General features: G+C 37.2%; 1 protein-coding gene across 5 annotated transcripts in view; it reads right to left on the reverse strand.

Moving 5' to 3' along the window:
• Positions 1–13,899, reverse strand: part of LOC104523568 (oxoglutarate dehydrogenase L) — a 49,316-nt gene extending 35,417 nt beyond the window's left edge. For 3 of the 5 annotated variants that reach the window (XM_029084544.1, XM_010166192.1, XM_010166191.1), the window contains exons 1-4: positions 13,690–13,899; positions 7,685–7,864; positions 4,002–4,104; positions 514–629 (exon numbers count right to left, since the gene is read on the reverse strand). In XM_029084544.1, coding sequence (XP_028940377.1) covers positions 514–629; positions 4,002–4,104; positions 7,685–7,864; positions 13,690–13,896 — 606 coding nt within the window. In that variant the 5' untranslated portion in view covers positions 13,897–13,899. Of the gene's footprint in view, positions 1–513; positions 639–3,971; positions 4,105–7,684; positions 7,865–13,689 lie in introns of all 5 variants that reach the window. The other 2 variants (XM_029084545.1, XM_010166193.1) reach the window with 2 other exon arrangements.
• Between the last annotated feature and the right edge of the window lie 4,022 nt (positions 13,900–17,921).

Genomic DNA, 17,921 nt, shown 5'->3' on the forward strand with positions numbered 1-17,921 from the left:
AATGAAACCCTAGAAAACGCATTGAAGATGGAAAACAAGGATCATCACTATCTACAAGCTACAGTTGGGCTTTCATGAATTTGGCACCTAACCCTTGTATTTCACTCAGGTAAAAGTTTCACTAAAGCTGAGGCTCCAAGAGCAACCCTTGCACATCCTGAGTACTGTATGCAAAGGTGTTTTATCTGTGGTAGGACACTTAAAAGACAAGTTCTAAAAGCTCTACTGCTTTTAAACATCAGCTCTTTACAGAACTAGGGGCCAAATTAATATTCTACCACATTCACCTGTTTTATACTCACCATTAGTCTATGTATTTCAGACATCCAGGCAATGAAACTAATGATGCTTCCATCTCTAGAAACACTAGAAGGATTATTTTTAATGCCATTTGAATTCTTTACATGCTTTATTAATAAGTGACAAATTACAAGTTCTTTATGACTGACAACTGCACAAAATTCACTTCTGTTTGGATGAAAACAATCACACATCAAAAATTGCCCCACTGACCTCCAGCCGTTTGATGATCTCTCGTAAAGAAAGACTGTTCTCATTTCCTCCTATGAAGGTGGTTGTAGGCAGCTGAAAGACTTTGTCCAAATCCGATTCATGCAAACCGTAAAACCCTACAACAGGTACATTATCCATTTGTGAAGCCGGGTAGGAGACAAAAAAGGAAGCCAGCATTGTTTTTCAAACCACCACAAATTAAGTTTCATAAAGCAGTATTAAGAAAGAAGGTACCAGATTAAAAATTGAAAGTGTGAATATTTTGGAGGCATCCATTAGTACAATGCAGATTAGTCTGGATTTTAAAAAGAAATTTTAAAATTAAATAGTTATTTATATTACTTCTAGTCTAGTTTGACTAGAAGTACCAAACCATTCTTTCTTAAATGCTCAGACAGAACAACTGACAATCACCCAAACCTTTTTATATTTTAGCATATTAGCATGTGTGCCATCAATTCTCCATATTACAACTTGCACTTCACCGTTTAGTAAAACAGTTATGATTGGGATTTCTTCCTCGCACTATCACGAGCAGACACATACAAAAAGAACAACTTTTCACAGACAGAATCAGTGGGTTGGAAACATACTAGATGACTGTATGCAACATTAATAGATAGACTAAGAGAAAATACAGAACTTGTTCAATGGAATGCTCTGCAAACACTCCGGCAGAACTTCCAAGGTATCTCTAGTCACTCTCTTTCTCTGTACAGGGAAGCTAATTTGAAATAGCCATGTAATGACCTCTACAGCTCTACTTCCCAATCAGCAACCCCTTATAAAACAGACAGATTTACACACACACACACACACCCTCCCCCACTAAAACAAGGGCTTGTTTAAGCAAATTGTCCCATCTTGATTTAGATATACCTACACTTGTTCTGGCTGAAAATATGGTTTAAGAAAATATTTAACATAACTATTATGCAGTTTCAAAAGCCAAAATACACAATAGATGACTGAAAGACTGCTATCAATGAAAGTTAAAGGCTTTGCATGATGAAGTTTAATCTAGACCTGTTAAATGAAGAAAGGAAAAACAGCTTCTTGCAACTGTAAGAAGTAAATGTATAAAACTTCTAACACACATTACACAAAGTTATATAAATGTATATATACATAAAAATTACATATGTGTGTGCACATGTAAAAGTATTTTTAAAACTAAAAATAACTTCTCTATGGTTCTAGATAAGCTGCAGGAATCCACTTTAACACTGATATGACACCCTGCATATAACTCTTAAATCAAGATAGAATAGTGCTATGTATTCGCTGTTAAAGGAATTTTCTGAAGATGAAAGGGAGGAAGCAATTTAAAAATGGAATAATAAAGGAATTTAGCATTTAGAGTTAAGTCAGGCCATAGGACTGTGTTGCCGTCACTTTTACTACACAAGCACTGTTAGTAATAACATGTTTTCTGTTTTAAAAATAATATATTTAAAATAATATATTTTAAATTTTAGTTGTTATTTTAATAATAATTTTAATAATATATTAGAATGCCAAATCTGGAGTGATGAAAAAAAGTGTTTGTGTACCATTATTTCTCCTTTTTGGTACTGTAATAGGATTGTCCAGCATCAAATTAATTCTAGTTTTCTATAAGGCTAAAAAAAAAAAAAACCAGAACGGGGAAAAAAAAGGAGGAGGGAAGAGACATAGGCAATAACAGGGGCTTTAGTGTCATTTGAAACAAAGTAGTGCTAACATCCGTTTTTCTTTTTTTCTGTGCTGACTTTTTCTCAGACTTCAGAGGCTCTGCATGTTCTGTCATGCAAAAACCAGAACACATACAAGAGTGACTTGGGCACACACAGAACATCTGTGCTTTGTATATTTACTGAAGCATCACTTCATGTTTAAAGAGATACAACCTTATTGAAATCCAAGAGTTCCTGAAAGCAATTCTGTAATTTGAACTGTGCAGTAGGTACACCTGTAACTACCTGCATCTTTAGAAGCAACTCCCAGAAGAAACTTCCTACCAGGAGGTTTCTCAAAAAAAGAAACCAGAAGATGGGACAAAGAAAATGCACAGAAAAATTAAACACTAAAATACTTTCTGTACTACCAGAGACCTTTCCTAAGTTTCTGGACTGGAACATTCAGGGACAGGCAACATTTGAGATCCTTCTCTTTTTTGCTGTGCCAAGACTAGGTTAGAAATTTTGTTTCCCCTCCTAAACTGAAATATGACCTCAGTTACACTCTCAGACACATCCCCCCATCTCATTCAGAGGTCTATTTTTCCTATGCTCATGAGGGCTTCAGTATGATGTCTTCCGACCAGTCACAACACTGTACTAAACTATCTGTGGAGTTTAAATAAATTTGTACTGACATGCTAGCAATTGCCCATGCTCCAAACAAATTATATTTACTCGGTAAATGTCTAATGTATTTTCTAGTAGGTATTTTCCTTTAATTAAAGCTAACAAACTTCAAAGAGAAGCCCTGAATTGTGTAAACACCACTCTATTTACAGTCTTAAGCACTCCACTGCCTTTATGTGATCAAGGGTCAGAATTGCGTCTTTCCTCACCACCAGAAATAGAAAACACAGCAGCAAAGAGGCAGTGAATGTACTTGCAGTAAAATTAAGCAGAATGTGTTTTATAGACTACTTGCACTGTGTTTTATATCTGGTTCAAAAAGCGTCCCTACATATCGAAGAAAAATTGATTCAGTGTCTTTATCAAGTAGAAAACCATCTTTTAAACATACCAGGTAGACTGAAGAGTAGAGAAAAATCAATCAGATCTTTTTCATTCAAGCAGAGAGGAGCAAAGAAATTGATCAGTGCAATTTCTCAAAAGACATGCCCTCTTAGCAACCAGAACAACCTTTGCAAAAGCAAACCCTAGTGTATTACACTCTTCCAGCAGTAAACTAAAATGATCACCAGTGGATTATATACACAAGTCAAAAACTCTACCCTTTCTGTGTTTTCTCCTGATACTTTCAAACGGGCTTCTTCAAGTCATACAGAAGGAGTAAGTATCAGAGGCTAGAATCCAAATTTGGTAAGAAATTTATCCGAAGTTTCTCTATCCAGCGTTTTGTTTATTGCTTGTTTTTCCTGTTGACTAGGCTTCAGATGTCCCCTGTCAAAACAAGTACCAAGCATAATGGTTTAAAAGTAATTTGGATTACCAGCATCTTGGCCTAATGTATTGATTAGTATTAATTCCTGCTGTGGTTCAAAACCATAAGATTTGGGTTTTTAATAAAATGTTTCTAATCATCATTCATCAGAAGGTGAATTCACAGGAACCTTACCTGTGATCTCACAGTAGAAATTCCATCATGCTGAAATTTGAGCCACCTTACAAATGCTCAAAGAAACTATCTCATGATACCAGCAAGCAGAAAAGGTAGAAGCTTCTCTGAAATGTCTTATTAAATCACCTCAGCCCAGTGAGACAAAAGAGACAAATGACCATTGCAAATAACAAGGTATACAGTGTACACACCAAGTTTATCGATTGTAGTGATTAAGTCAGATGGAACAAATGAATCCAAGTCTGCATCCAGAATTCCAAGGGGATCTAGCTGAGCCACGTGATGTCCACGGATCTGAAAAAGGAGGAAAGTGAGAGAAAAATGAAATCACACTAACAAAAGTCTGACAAAAGGAAAAGTCACTGATATGTCTCCATAGTATGTATATGAGCCATGAAGTCAAACAAGCAAACACCACTAATGTCAAGAGAGGGTCATATTTCCCAGATTTTCCCATAAGAACAGGAAATAATCATTGTATCTCTGGATATGTTTACCACCTCTATTAAAAATTGATGAATACACATTAGAAAATAACCTTTATTTTGTCTGACATACAATTTAAACTGGAATTACACTGAAGTCTAAGTAAAGAAAAATTATAAAGACTGAACTCTAAATTTCTGGGCAAAATTAAGAAACTATGACTAATCTATAGATCCTATCATTTCCTAATTGAGCCATTTTGTATTCTTTGTCTGAATCCTCTTTTCCACCCCTGCAGAACACTGAAATACACCATTGCTGACCTAAACCAGACTGCTGCTGAAGAAGTTTATATTGGAAGTGAAGGGATCACTCTTCATGTGTTCTGCTCCACATCAGATACAATTTATTTTCATTCACAAAGTTTTGTTAATTTCAGCTATGATAAAATTGACATTCAGGACACCAAAGAACATAAATTCAATGAAGAATTTAGCCAGCTTTCATTTATCAATGACTGATGTTAATGCAAGTTAACAAACTAGACAAGTTGCTACAAACTAGTGCCTTCTATTAACACAACATTGCTACAGAAGAAATAACTAATTGATTCAATATATCCACAAATGAAAAACAATTTTTAAATATAACGTCTCTTGTGTATGATTCTCATATACCAAATTAGCTCATTAAAAGCTTTTTATAGATGACTATATGAATATTTTATCCTTAATATTTTTCTTTTTAAGGACAAATTCAGGTTACTTGGGTAGAATTTAATTCACACTACTAGTATTCTAATTGTCTCTGAAAAAAAGAATATTCATAAACTGCAATACGAATAATGAATTACACCACACAGCAATAGAGCGTGATTAAAGTGTGGTTCATCAAGAAGTGACTCTCTATATTTACAGGAGAGTTAATAACAAAATGCTTTCCATTAATAAGCAAACAGAATACAGCATCTTTTTTAGAACTACCAGCAATGTGAATTCAGCCTGGCCTCTGAGATTCTTTACATCTCATGAATCACCAGTAATAAAACTCTGACAGGCCAAATTATGCCCACAGCAACATCTGTGCCACCTCATTGTTTACAGCAGCACAAAGTCTATCTGACTGGAACTAAGCAAACAATTCTGTCTCAAGCATCATCAACAGCAAAGAATTCACCTCCATAAGCTACATCTGCTCTGCAGTATCAGCAGCAAGAGGAAGAGGATTAGCAAGAATGCCAAAACCCAGAAGAACAAATCAGTAAAGCGCTGTGCCATGTTAACACTCCAGGAGAGCTTGGTCTTTAACTAAAAGACAGTATTTTCCTCAATAACAAGTTATAAAATAACTTCAATTTCTTTCACTGAATACAGAAAACAGTAACAACTGCAAAAATCAGACCAACTTTGTGAAAATACATGCATGGAAAATTTTTATCAATTGCCATAAATTTGACTAAACAGAAGCACAGTCTACCTGAAACTAGACTTTACAATCATATTTTCTAGACACAGATGCAAGAAAAAAAACCAAAAACAAAACTACATTATAAAAGAAGACTCAAGAAATCAATTTATTTAGAGTCATTTTTGTTAAGCACACACATTTCACTGGAAATCCTTCTTTCTGTGTGTTCGGTCCTCTGCATTAGAAAAAGCAATAGATCAACTGCCTTTTCAGAAGACCAGCTCAACAGACCACAAAATCCATAAAATACTGACAGGTTTGAGAAATGAAAATTCTGTATCCTTCTCCATTTCATTTCATTATCAGGCAAAGGAAGGTCACAAATTGATCGTATTCCTTCAACACTGAATTTAGAGGGTATTAAATACCTTTTAAAAACAGGCAGTTGCCTTAGGTAATCCTCTTCCACTGTTTGTCGCAGACACATAGGTGCCTGCCATTTATACAGACATTTCTGTTCCATCCCTTGAGTCAGACAGCACACTCCTTCAAATACAGGCAACAAAATGGCAATCTCTGAACTATTTTCAAGTAAATGGTGTCAAAGCAGCCTAGTATTCTCCAATTTTCTCTAATTCTTCAACAAATTTGTACTGCAAGAAAAAGTGGGCTGAAGTAGTTCTTTTCTACATAGCTATTTCTAAGGAAATTCTGTGTATTCTTTATATTCACAAACCTTACCACTCTTTTACAACACCTCTTCAGCAGCTGGAATAACATGGTTCATATCTGAATCAACGGTGATAATGCGATGTGTACAGAAAAGAAGTTTTTAAAAAAGTTCCTCTTCTATTCCTCTGATGATAGCAAACAGGAGTTAAAATTCTTAGTGTGGGGCAGAACAGATCTGCTTAAGTCACACAGTAGCAGACTTCTTCGCAGGTTACACACGTAAAAAATCAAACTGGAATATTTTGCTCAACACAGATTTACATGTTTAGTGAGTTTTTCTGTTTCACACTGTTTTCAAGCCCTTTATTGAAATTAAAATATTCAACACAAGTCTAAATAAAAATGTGCAAACTTGTTTTACATCTAGATAACATTTAACCAAAATCACTGTGCTATGTCCAAAATCCTTCTTACAAAGGACAAAGAAGTTAGACATAATTTCTTATTTTAATAAAAGGATTAAAAATATCTGAGTGTGAAACAAAGCCAACTTTGTTAACACGTCTCTCAAAGAAATTCATCAAAGCTGACCCAAACTCAGTACCACCAGTTTCGCAAAATTCAACTTCTAGTTAATTCATTATTTCTCCTCTCTTTTTACATATAATTCTGCTCGAATCAGGAATCTCAAAATTCACACTAGATGTATAAGAAGGCAAGCATATTTCCTCCTTTCTTAAAGAAAGGCAGTAATGTTTAGAAGTGTAATTCAAACTTTCCCAGATGCAAAGACGGGCTTGGATCATGGAAAAGTTTGCTGTTGAAGAGAGGGAAAGGATCTTATTTCACTGCACACACCAGGAGATTCATTAGTACCAGAATATCCAGGACAACTCCCTTCTCCTAACTATTAACTTAGTTTTCCAATTTGGTCAAGTAACTTACTAAATCAGTTACACATATGCAAAATCTTAATACAGTCGAGTGAGATAAAAGAATGGTAAAGGGTGAACTTTGATATGTTTGGCTCCTGCTCCTGGTAAATGGGCAAAACCCAATAGATCCATGTTCCCTTTCACAAACTACTATCTCCATAAAGAGCTTCCAGGTTAAGTCAGACAACCAGCATCAGGGCTGTGGGTAATCTGAATCCCGAGTTTGCTAAACCAAAGGAGCATCCCAGTCTCAATCCAGGACCTCAGTGTTCATACACTGTGCAGGGAAAAAAAGACTGACCAGTTCAAGACATTTCAGAAGCAAAACAACAGGCAAGAGTTAAGACCAGAAGACAAACAAGAACATAAGAAGGAGAAAACAGGTTGTTTGCAAAGGAGAGGCCCATCCCACACCTACCCCCAAGTACACTTACTTGGTATGCTCTTATCAAAGACTGCACAGCAAGGTGATCTTCAACAAGCTTTTCAGCTTTACCCGGTGTCTGAGACAGGCCATGGCTCTGAAGAAATGACACCTTTCTTTCCAACTGATCTGGTAGATGGGGAACATATGCTTGGCCAGCATTAGCATTTCGGAAAAACAAATCCCAGGACTGGATGTGCATACAGAAAAGGAAAGAAAAAGGAAAATTTATTACCTCAAACAAAAGGCCGAGCCACAAGCAGCTCCTTCAAGCTGCAAATGGTACCTCACTACATTACAGTATTAAGTACCACTAATAGCCAGCAAAAAGACAGCACCAGCATGCCCACATCTCGGTAGCAACTGTGTTTCATTTACACAGAGCCCTTTTCATCTCATTTCTTACACTCAGCTTGTTCAGTGGAAAACCCTCCAGCACATATGAGTGCAAAGCATCTTCGTACATTATTCATTCACACAGCTCTTTTTACCTGTGATGTTTATTCAGGGAATCAGTAATGGATATGATATTATGCTGCTGGTAAAGAGGTATCAAGCCTGTAAAACTGAAAGCCTTAATAAATGATATTAATCCATTTCTTTAATGATACTTAAAGAACGTATGATACTTTAAGATACTCACTGAATATGCTAAATCAGAATCAGTCCTTAAGGGCCTTTCTCGAAGAAACTGTTTAAAAGCAATTACAGCTTTTCTGAGTGAGGCTTTTGGTCTAAGATCCTTTTCTCACTAGCTTAGGCTCTCTTACTGTAAAAGAAATTACAGACCTGGTAAGTCATAACTTAGACTTGCATTCAGGTGCAAGTCTTAACTCTAGAAGAGTACATATTTGAGAAACTGAATCACAACAAATGAAAGATCTTTTTATTTCCATCTGCACTTTCACACAAGCCACCTCCTCCACATATGCCCAAATTTGGTTTTCCTGAACTGTTTCCATTCTGATGAGGTGGTCACTGTCCCAGGTTAGAATGGTATTAGATGTATGAATGCCAACAGACAGCAGTAGAATGGGATAAAGCATCTGAGATGCTTATACCCAACAAAGAAGAAACTCAGCACTAGCAAGGGACTAATCAATACTTGTGCTTAGCTTACGGTTTCCACAAAAGGTAATGAAAGGTCATAAAACGCTTTCCTCTGTCTGGCTAACTTAGGAAAGAAAGGAAGCTATTTCAAAACTTTAAAATCTTTGTGACTGGAACAGAAGAAAAGCTATTAAAAAATTTAGCTGTAAAAACTAAATTTCATTTTGTACAGTGCACGTTACTTACCCCGGATGTGAGGTTGGAACTAAAACATTTCAAGGAACCAATGCCAGAAAAGACAAAAAGTAGCCCAAATATTTTATTTTAAAAATAATATTTAATATATTCATACAGAATAACAAAAGAATCAAAATAACGCAATACTAAGACTGCACAACAGAAAAATATTTTTAAAATTCTGTTTTCATTAACAAAAAAATCTCCATATTGAAATCTTTACAAGCTTTAAGGTGTTCAGAAACACTATGAGAGGGGCAGCATACAAGAGCTAAACATCACCCAGCCTTCCAAGGTCAGGTTACAGAAGCAGGGGGACTCATTGAACCTCTGGGTGGGAACCTCATCATTAGCATTAAGCCACTGCCCGAGAATCACTGTTTTAATGCACCTCTCCTTACTTCTTCATTAATACAAAGCTGCACTGACAGAAATACAATAAGCTTACTTAATTTATCACTCTGCTCTTACACAGACTTGATCTAAACATAGCCTTTTACATGCCATGACAAATTAAGGCAGACAGATTATTCTTGGTGGTCAGTTTTAAACACACTGATGAAGAATTAGTTCCTCCTCCCTTCTCTCATTTATGCCCATTTCCTATATTCTTATCCTGACACCTTGCTAGCCACATTGAGATTAGAAGTCTGAAATTACAGAACATCCTATAAATGGTCTCCAAGAGTCTATTTGTGTAACTGCTTTTCCTCTGGTATTCTCTATACACATCCTCTTACTCTTTAATACAAACAGTATTGTTATTCCATGCTTACACAGCACCTACTCTGAGAGTTTGCAACTCCCAGACAGTGAAAAACAGATACAATTTCTTTGTGTTACAACTAAGGCTACTTAGACTGGGGGAATTATTTTGGTAACAGATAGTTATTAACTTTAATTAAATTAGGAAATTCCAAACACACATTTGGATCCATGACAAATCTGACATTTGGTATTTATTCAAAGTTTTAATAAAGAATATATTTGCTTATGTTAATGTTTGTTCCTCACCTTTTCCAGCACCATGATACACATGTAACTATGATAATAGTATAACTATTCCTTCGTTGAGTCAAAAGCTTTTCATTTAGATATAAAAGTTATCACAGCACAGTCCCACAAACAATTGAATACGTTTTTAGATAAGTGCTCTGCTGAGACAGTTGCTAACAAAATCCAAACAGACTTGCCCAACAAGCTACCTGTTTAAGGACAATAAGCATAGGATACTGTCTTCATGCAAACTCACTAATATAAAGAAATACCTTCAAAATGTTTACATCTGAAGACGCAGGCAGCTGGGACAGAAGAAAACCATACTATTTTTTCCTATCACATTTTTGAACTTATTGATTTGTTGGGCAGGCTTGACATTTAATCAGAGGGGAGGGAAAATACATCATTTGGCTACAGAAAATTAGTTTTTTCTAGATACACATCCATCAAAGCCTTTACAAATTCCTACAGTGTCTTTCAAGATTGATACCAGATTATAGTCTTCAAGTCCTGTGTATCAATGTCAGTCTTTGGCAACAGCACTTGCCATGTGACTGAACAGACAGAAGACCAGCTTGGTCTCACAGCAAAACTGCAGGTTCTCAACTAAATTAGTAAAGTTCTTTTAAGAAAATGATAGAGGAGACTTATAATAGAAAAATATATCTGTAAAAAATAAATTACTGTAATGATACATGATACATTCCTTTTTCTTTTGTTTCCTGTCAACAAATCTATATTGTAGTTAACCATTATTTTCTCAAGTAACAGAATACAATTCAAGTGATTCAGTGGCAATATTCTACTCTCATATAATAAACAGTGTTGCACTTAGAATAACAAGTAACACATTAAGTTATCTTGATGGTTTGTTTTTTTTCTAGTGACATCACAGTATTTATCAACTGTGGTAAGGACATTAAAACCTTAGAAGACAAACACCGATAATCACTACACCATTTAAAAAAAAAAAAAAAAAAAGAAAAGAAAAAAGATTAAGTCAAAACAAAACAAAAACCTCACTCTTTTTCCAAGTACCTAAAACTAGGAAGTGATCACATACTCATGGGAGAGTGGCTGCATACAGGATAACATGGCAGGCATTATGTACTCAATATCCAACCATGCAGTTTTGTAATTAATCTTGTGATAGTAATAACTGAGCCTTGTCAAGCTTCTTCCTTAAGATCTATGGCCCTGACACCATGCTTCAAGGAGAAATAACGATGCCTTTTTCAGAGCTCACGTCATTTTATTCTGATTGTTGTTTTGGCTACTTGAACGACAGGAAATTCAAAAGACAAGGAAAAGCAGGAAATCATCAGGAATGGATTTGCACAAAGAAAAAGAGCTCCTATGGATATAAATGCATATTGCTTTATATATAAGCATGGTATACCTAGAAAGGAGAGATCCTTAGAAAAAACACTAGTAACACTGAAAAAAATTAATAAGTAGAAAGAAATGTCTAAGCATCTAGCTTAGACAAATCGGGTCTCTAAACCACACTGGACATACTGGATAAAACAATGAGATATGAGCAGCCTGCAGAGAAAGTCGAATTATTAACAATACCATAACCAAGACCACATAAGCCGTTGGTGTCTCTTGACATTATTTTCCAACACTTCTGCCACTTCCCATAGCAAAATGACAAATCCACAACTTGCCTACAGTCATACAACTACAGCATGATTTTTTCTGTATTTTTAAGAAAACTAGGCAGTTCAGCTCTCAACATTTTTAAACCGTTTTATTAAAGTCCAAATTAAACAATTTCTGTCAACAAAAGTCTTAGGTATTTACAGCTTTCAGCTGAGGAAATAAGATGGTTTGCAAGAAGCCAAAAATTAATTTTGTTGATGAAACAAATTAAAATTAATTGGCATCATTCTCGTCCCCCTCTTTTTTCTAGGCTGTGAAAAATCTAATTATTTAGGCAAGAATAACTGTAAAGTAATCCATGATGTCTATCAATCATATTCTTTCAAACCTCATAAACCAGGCACATAGTGAATTTACTTCAGTTCATTTCTGCTATATTACATAGACTTAACCTGGAAAAGAATTTGCACATTTTCAAAATGCATCTTGAACTACCAGGAATCCAGTCCCTAGGCCACACTCTACTCCACCAGTAGAGTTACATTCCTCTGTCAATTCACTTCTAATTTATCCATCACTATTCAATCTACAAACTGCATCACTTCATCAGGATCCATCACCCAACTGGGCCTGAACTGCCAGATGAATGGGACAGTCTTTCGGCAGGATTTTTAGCATTTCCGACTACCCCAGGTACCAGCAAAACAACGAGCCGGTTTAGATTCAGCAGAAGGCTTTGCCCTTTGCTCGGCGGGGCCGGCCCTTCAGCACCGCGGACAGCTCCGGCGCCGGCGGCGTGGTCGCCAGCCCGTGTCACTTAAATAAAACCAGGCGGCACCGTACACGCCCCTCCTGCATTGCCTCATTGCTTCGGTGTCCTCAAAATAAAGGGTTAATATCGATCCACAGCACCAACACCTCATGAGGGCTTCTCAGGAATTAATTCTGTGTATCTACACAACACGCTGCCCTGCTCTACGCCGGCTGGAAATTCAGCTGGCAGTTGCATGACTAAGAATGATGCCACGAGAGCAGTCACCCCTGGGGAAGGTCTCTTCAGCCCCAAACTAAGGTGTTACACTACCTGCTATGTGAATAACGTTCAGTCTTCATAGTTGTCACTGCATATGTCACCTTCCAACAAGGCTAAATTCATACGCAACATCCAAAAAAAAAAAGCTAAAGAACTGCTTTTTTTGGTATCTTTTTTTCCTCCTCAACATGCGTCACTTCCTCACGCTCTAGATAGATAGATTATCAGACTTAGAGGAACAACCTCTAAGTGACATTTTGATATACGTGCCTCAAGAATAAGGGAGCACACAACCAATTTGGTAAACATTTTGGACACAATTCACATTACTTCTCCAGAAAATGACTTGTCTGTCTTAGAATTTATCAGACTTCTCATCGGCTTCTTAAGTTACTATACATGTATCACCATAAGAGAGCCTCTCCTGTCAGCAGAAAGCTTGTTAAAAAAATAAGTCTATGTATTTTGCCCACAGGAAAGGATTTGGGCAATAGATTTACAGTAAAAAAAAATGCTAACAAATATATGGCGCCTGGAGAGAGAGAGAGAGACACAACAAAATACTTTTCACGATACTTAGGAAGGCTTCTCTGACAATTTCAGATTCAGTTCCAAGGTTACAACTTCCACAGCTACCTAAAGGGAACTGAACATTCATCTTCTTCACACAGTTTAGAAGTACCAACACCTACTATTTAAATATAGCATATCCTCTGATACAACCTTACTACAACAAATGGAAAAATTAGAAGTATTTTACTTCTTGGGTCTTCTTCCAGATGTAACTAATTACTTAACAGATTGCTTGAACAGTATTTCCATGGAGGAATGGTGAAAGTTTCTGAGCAGCTTACTATTTCTGGTCTGGACTTCTCATTCTTTCTGCTCAGTTCACCATGCCTGTGGCTCCTCTGTACTTTTCCTGCTGCAATATCACATCTTACAAGAATCAATATGTGGGAAATTAATTTCACATTTTTCATTTCATACAAGACCTTTTTCTGGACTTTTTATAGAACAAGTTAAAAAATAAAAAAATCGATTCTGCTCTTAACCTAATATTATCATTTACAGTCGAGCTTTAGATTTACCTTATGGACGCTTTTAGGGTTTTCAAGCCACGCATAATACATTTCTTCCACATAATTTGAATTACTCCCACTCAGGAATGGTTCTGAGGTTCCTGACGAAGCATACCGTTGGCCATGTGAAAACACCCTTCTGGCTACATCTTGCTTTTCCAGAAGCTTAATGCCATGCCATTTCAGCGTAGCCACAAACAACTTCAGATGACTCATGTTTGTTTATTAGACAGAAGATCCACGTCTATTAATAAAGACAAAAACAAACTTAATCAGAAAAAGCCAATGAATTGCAGACGCATTTCAACCTCGCAGTGAAAACTGAGGTTTATGGCTAGAGCACTGCAGCAAAGCTCAGGCCTAGGCATGCAGTTCTCTTCAGGAGAGAGGCCACTCCATGACTGACTGTAGAGCTACACTTACAGCAGCAGAAGCATTGCTGATGGCCATCCCCACATCAATCAGTTCACCTCACAGCTTCTGTAACTGATATCATCCTGGTTCCCAAAGCAACCATGATACCACTTGTGCCACATGCCTCCTGAGCCCTGGTTCCCTAGGAACAAATGAATCTGCTAATCATTGACTTCTCCAGAGCTCCTGGCAACTAGAGACAGAGTAACTGCTGCCTCTTGGTTGTAGAAAGCCGCCGCCCTTTCCCAAGCCAAACTGAGATAGGTTCAATGAACAGTGGCAACCACAAACACCGTGGTTGAAAAAAGGCCCATGACCTCAAGTTTATGCCATGAATAATGACTGGAGCTGACAAAATAATTAAGAGCATTAGTTAAGTGTCCACATCGACATTAGCCTTCAATCAAACAGTACTGCACTACGAAAAGGCTCAGTTTAACTTGCTTTCCTAACTAGCAACATTAATTGTGTCCTTCCAATGACCTCTTGTGAGCTTTTTGACAAGGAAAGCAGATTCCCTGCAATTCTGAATACAGTGAGAAAAACTGGGGTTTTTCAATAAGGGTTGAACCTTGGGAATGCTGAATACCGTTCAGCTCCAGTGCTAGAAAAGGGAATCAAAGCTCACCTTCAGAATAAAGAGAACAAAGGTAGCTTACAATTAGACAAAAAAATAGTACAATCTTAATGCTGAAGTTGCTAAAATTGCAAAGGAATAGCAATAATGTGAAAATATATTATTAATTTCATTTTCTCTTTAGGAGTATTTGGAAAGCTATAAGAAAATAAAGGGTAGGGTACTAATTAAGAGGAATAAAAATTCAGATTGAACTCTGAAGTGTCTCTCATTTGTCATCCATTTAGAGAAATTACTTGGTCAGAAGGTAATATCCAAGTTTTTTGTTGTTTAGTGTGACTGGTTGAACAATTGTTTAAACCGAACAAAAGTACTGAGCTGCCAAATGAACTTTCAAGTGTTTTAAAAACAACACTGTCATTTTGAGTCATAGATCAAATTTTATGTTACCTATATTATTTGTAAAGATTATTTTACCTCTAATTCAAGAAATAATAGATACCTTAAGAATTTATTATAGTATCTATCATCCCGGTGGTGAACTCTACTTCTTTATCACACCAAATTCCCTTGTCTCCTCTTTCAAGACTTTTTCAGCCTTTTCACTCTCATCCACTAGCAGATCCGATGCCCAGCTCAAGACACCAGCTGCCCTCATCCACTTACTGAATTTCCCAAACAAGTACTTGTTCAGATTCTCCATGTTGCCTAGATATATGGAAAGTATTCTCCCAAGGCAGAATCACCAAAACTAGTACATAATCCTACTTTAAACCTACAAAACCCCCAAAACCACACACTCTTCTCTCCCCACTTGGCATTTTCAGCAAACTGGCAATGGTAAGGCTAGTAGTATGCTGAACCCCCTATAGATTAGCATTACTTCCCATCTACCTATATTCACATGTCATTTCCCTTTTCACAGATTTGAAGTTTATTACAACACTGATTTCCTCCTGTGTCAACACCCTGTCTATGATTAGGGCTCCAAGGCAACTGTAGGAGCATAAATACCATCAGCACCATTTTGAAAGCAGATTAAGCCCTGCAAAAGCACAGAGCAACTGGGACAGCACTGACGGAGTTAATATATTGTCTGCATACATAATTCTCTTTAAGATGTAACAGCAGTAAAAACACTATGTGTCATTTTGCAAAACTTGTTAAGATTTCAACAGGTTGTAAGAACTGAGGGGTCACCATGGCACTTAGGACTTTGTGTCTGTGCCCATGCTGACAGAATTGATTAATCCCCCTATCTTATTCCCTGCAAATCTCACCCTCTACTACCAAACTTCTGCACACATACCTGAGGGGTGGACACTCATTCCTAAAGGTTCACCTGCCCTCAGTTAAAGTGGTTTGCAAAGAGCTGGTAGAGAAGGTAATGCGAGCAACATTTTTCTCAGTCTATCATGCTACAGTGGTAACCTCCTTAACCACAGGTAACTTCACATTCTTTCTTCCTAATATGTCTGTCTGGAAAACGTGCAGATCTTTCTTTTAGTAGTTAGCAAAGAACACAGCAAAATAAAAATCAGATGCAAATGACATGACACATAATAGAAACAAAGAGCTTCTAAGTGGTACCAGGCACTTCCCTCCAGTTCCATTTACATTTCAACATGGAGTCAGAACCTATACTTCAAGTTGTAACTACTGAATACACAGTCCAGAAGAGTGGATATGAGCTATGTCACTCCTGTGAAGATAAAAAGATCATGGGTGAAGAAAACTGTTATCATGGACATTATTCTCATCTCATGAAAAAGTAATGCCTCCATTTTCTCACAAGTATGAAACAAAAATGGGCAAAGCCACCAATCGTGTAATTCCAGTTAGATTTCAACTACAGATTAATTTCACTGAACAAAACCGACTTCTTCCCAGTTCTTCCTTTCGCACGCACCACTCTTCAGCACAGATGTCAGCTGTCAGCAGCTAAACAAATCGGAGACCACCAGCATGATCATAGACCACTCCAGCCCACTCAGCCTTGAGACTGTCAGTCAAAAATCAGCACACAGGACAGCAGGCAGGTGTCAGAAATAGGCAGGATTGTTCCACTCTGCTATGTTTCCTAAATCAACCCTGAAATGAAAACAGTGATTGACAAGGAATCAAGCTAAGCTAAGAGGAATCTAAAGGAAGATAATAATTAAATCTCTACCAGAGGTCAAAAATAAGAAAGAAGCAGCGAACCAAAAGAACAACCTGATATTTAATGCACCAAAGCACCCTTAAAATGGTGGAAGTAAATGAAAGCCTTAAGCAACTGAAAACTTCTGCGGCTGTTCTGTAGTATGGCATGTGTGTCTCAAGCTACGAATTAGCTTTCACCTTGGCACTTTCAACTCTGGAAGTGACCTAATGTCTTGAACGGTCTTGTGAATTACTCCACCCAGAGACAGCAAGACACTTCTGATAGCAAAGTCTTTATCTAGATTTTTTTCAAGATCACTTTAAACATAAACACATTGCACAGGCTAGTATCATACAAATCAATATTCTACTAGTATTACCAGTACCCTTAGTTTCTTAACATCCTGTCCTGGTTTTGCTAGGACAGAGTTAACTTTCTTCTTAGTAGTTAGAATAGTTGTTTTAGTTTCAGTGTAAGACTTGTTATGAGAAGAAAGTTGATAAAGCAACACCAAGACACACACACATGAAGTCCTGCTCTGAACCCTAACAAATGTTCTTAATGCTCTGCAGGAGTCATTAATATGCCTGGTCCATACTTCATGAAAACTCTCCTTCATCCACTATCATGGTCATTTTCTCCTATATTCTCCATACAACTCACTCCCAAAGCTCTTCTTAAGATTGAATAATTCTAATAAAACAAGGCTTATGGTGAAAAAAATGGATTAAGATAATGAAGTATCCCCAAAAGCCTGTCACAGATAAATTAAACTAGAGGAGCCATGGAATACCCTTGTCAAATAAGGCTACTTCAGGAATAAATACCTCCACATGCTAAATGTTCCTTTTCCTTCCAGCACAGATATGCCATACTATACAAAGAAGCGTAATTCTCCATCCAAAGAGCTGACCCGGAGGAAGTTTCCAAGCCGTGCATTCACCACAAGGCGTACACCGCAAGTCTGGGGCAGCGGAGGCATCTCCGTGCAACACAACCGCCCCAGGTACTGCCCTCCCCTCCAGAGGCCTTCAGTGGGCACCAAAGGGACAGCATCACCACAGACCCTGGGCTATGAGGGAGGGAAGGGAAGGGAAGGGAAGGGAA

Source organism: Antrostomus carolinensis, unplaced genomic scaffold (genome assembly GCF_000700745.2).
Source record: "Antrostomus carolinensis isolate BGI_N321 unplaced genomic scaffold, ASM70074v2 scaffold1024, whole genome shotgun sequence".
NCBI lineage: Eukaryota > Metazoa > Chordata > Aves > Caprimulgiformes > Caprimulgidae > Antrostomus > Antrostomus carolinensis.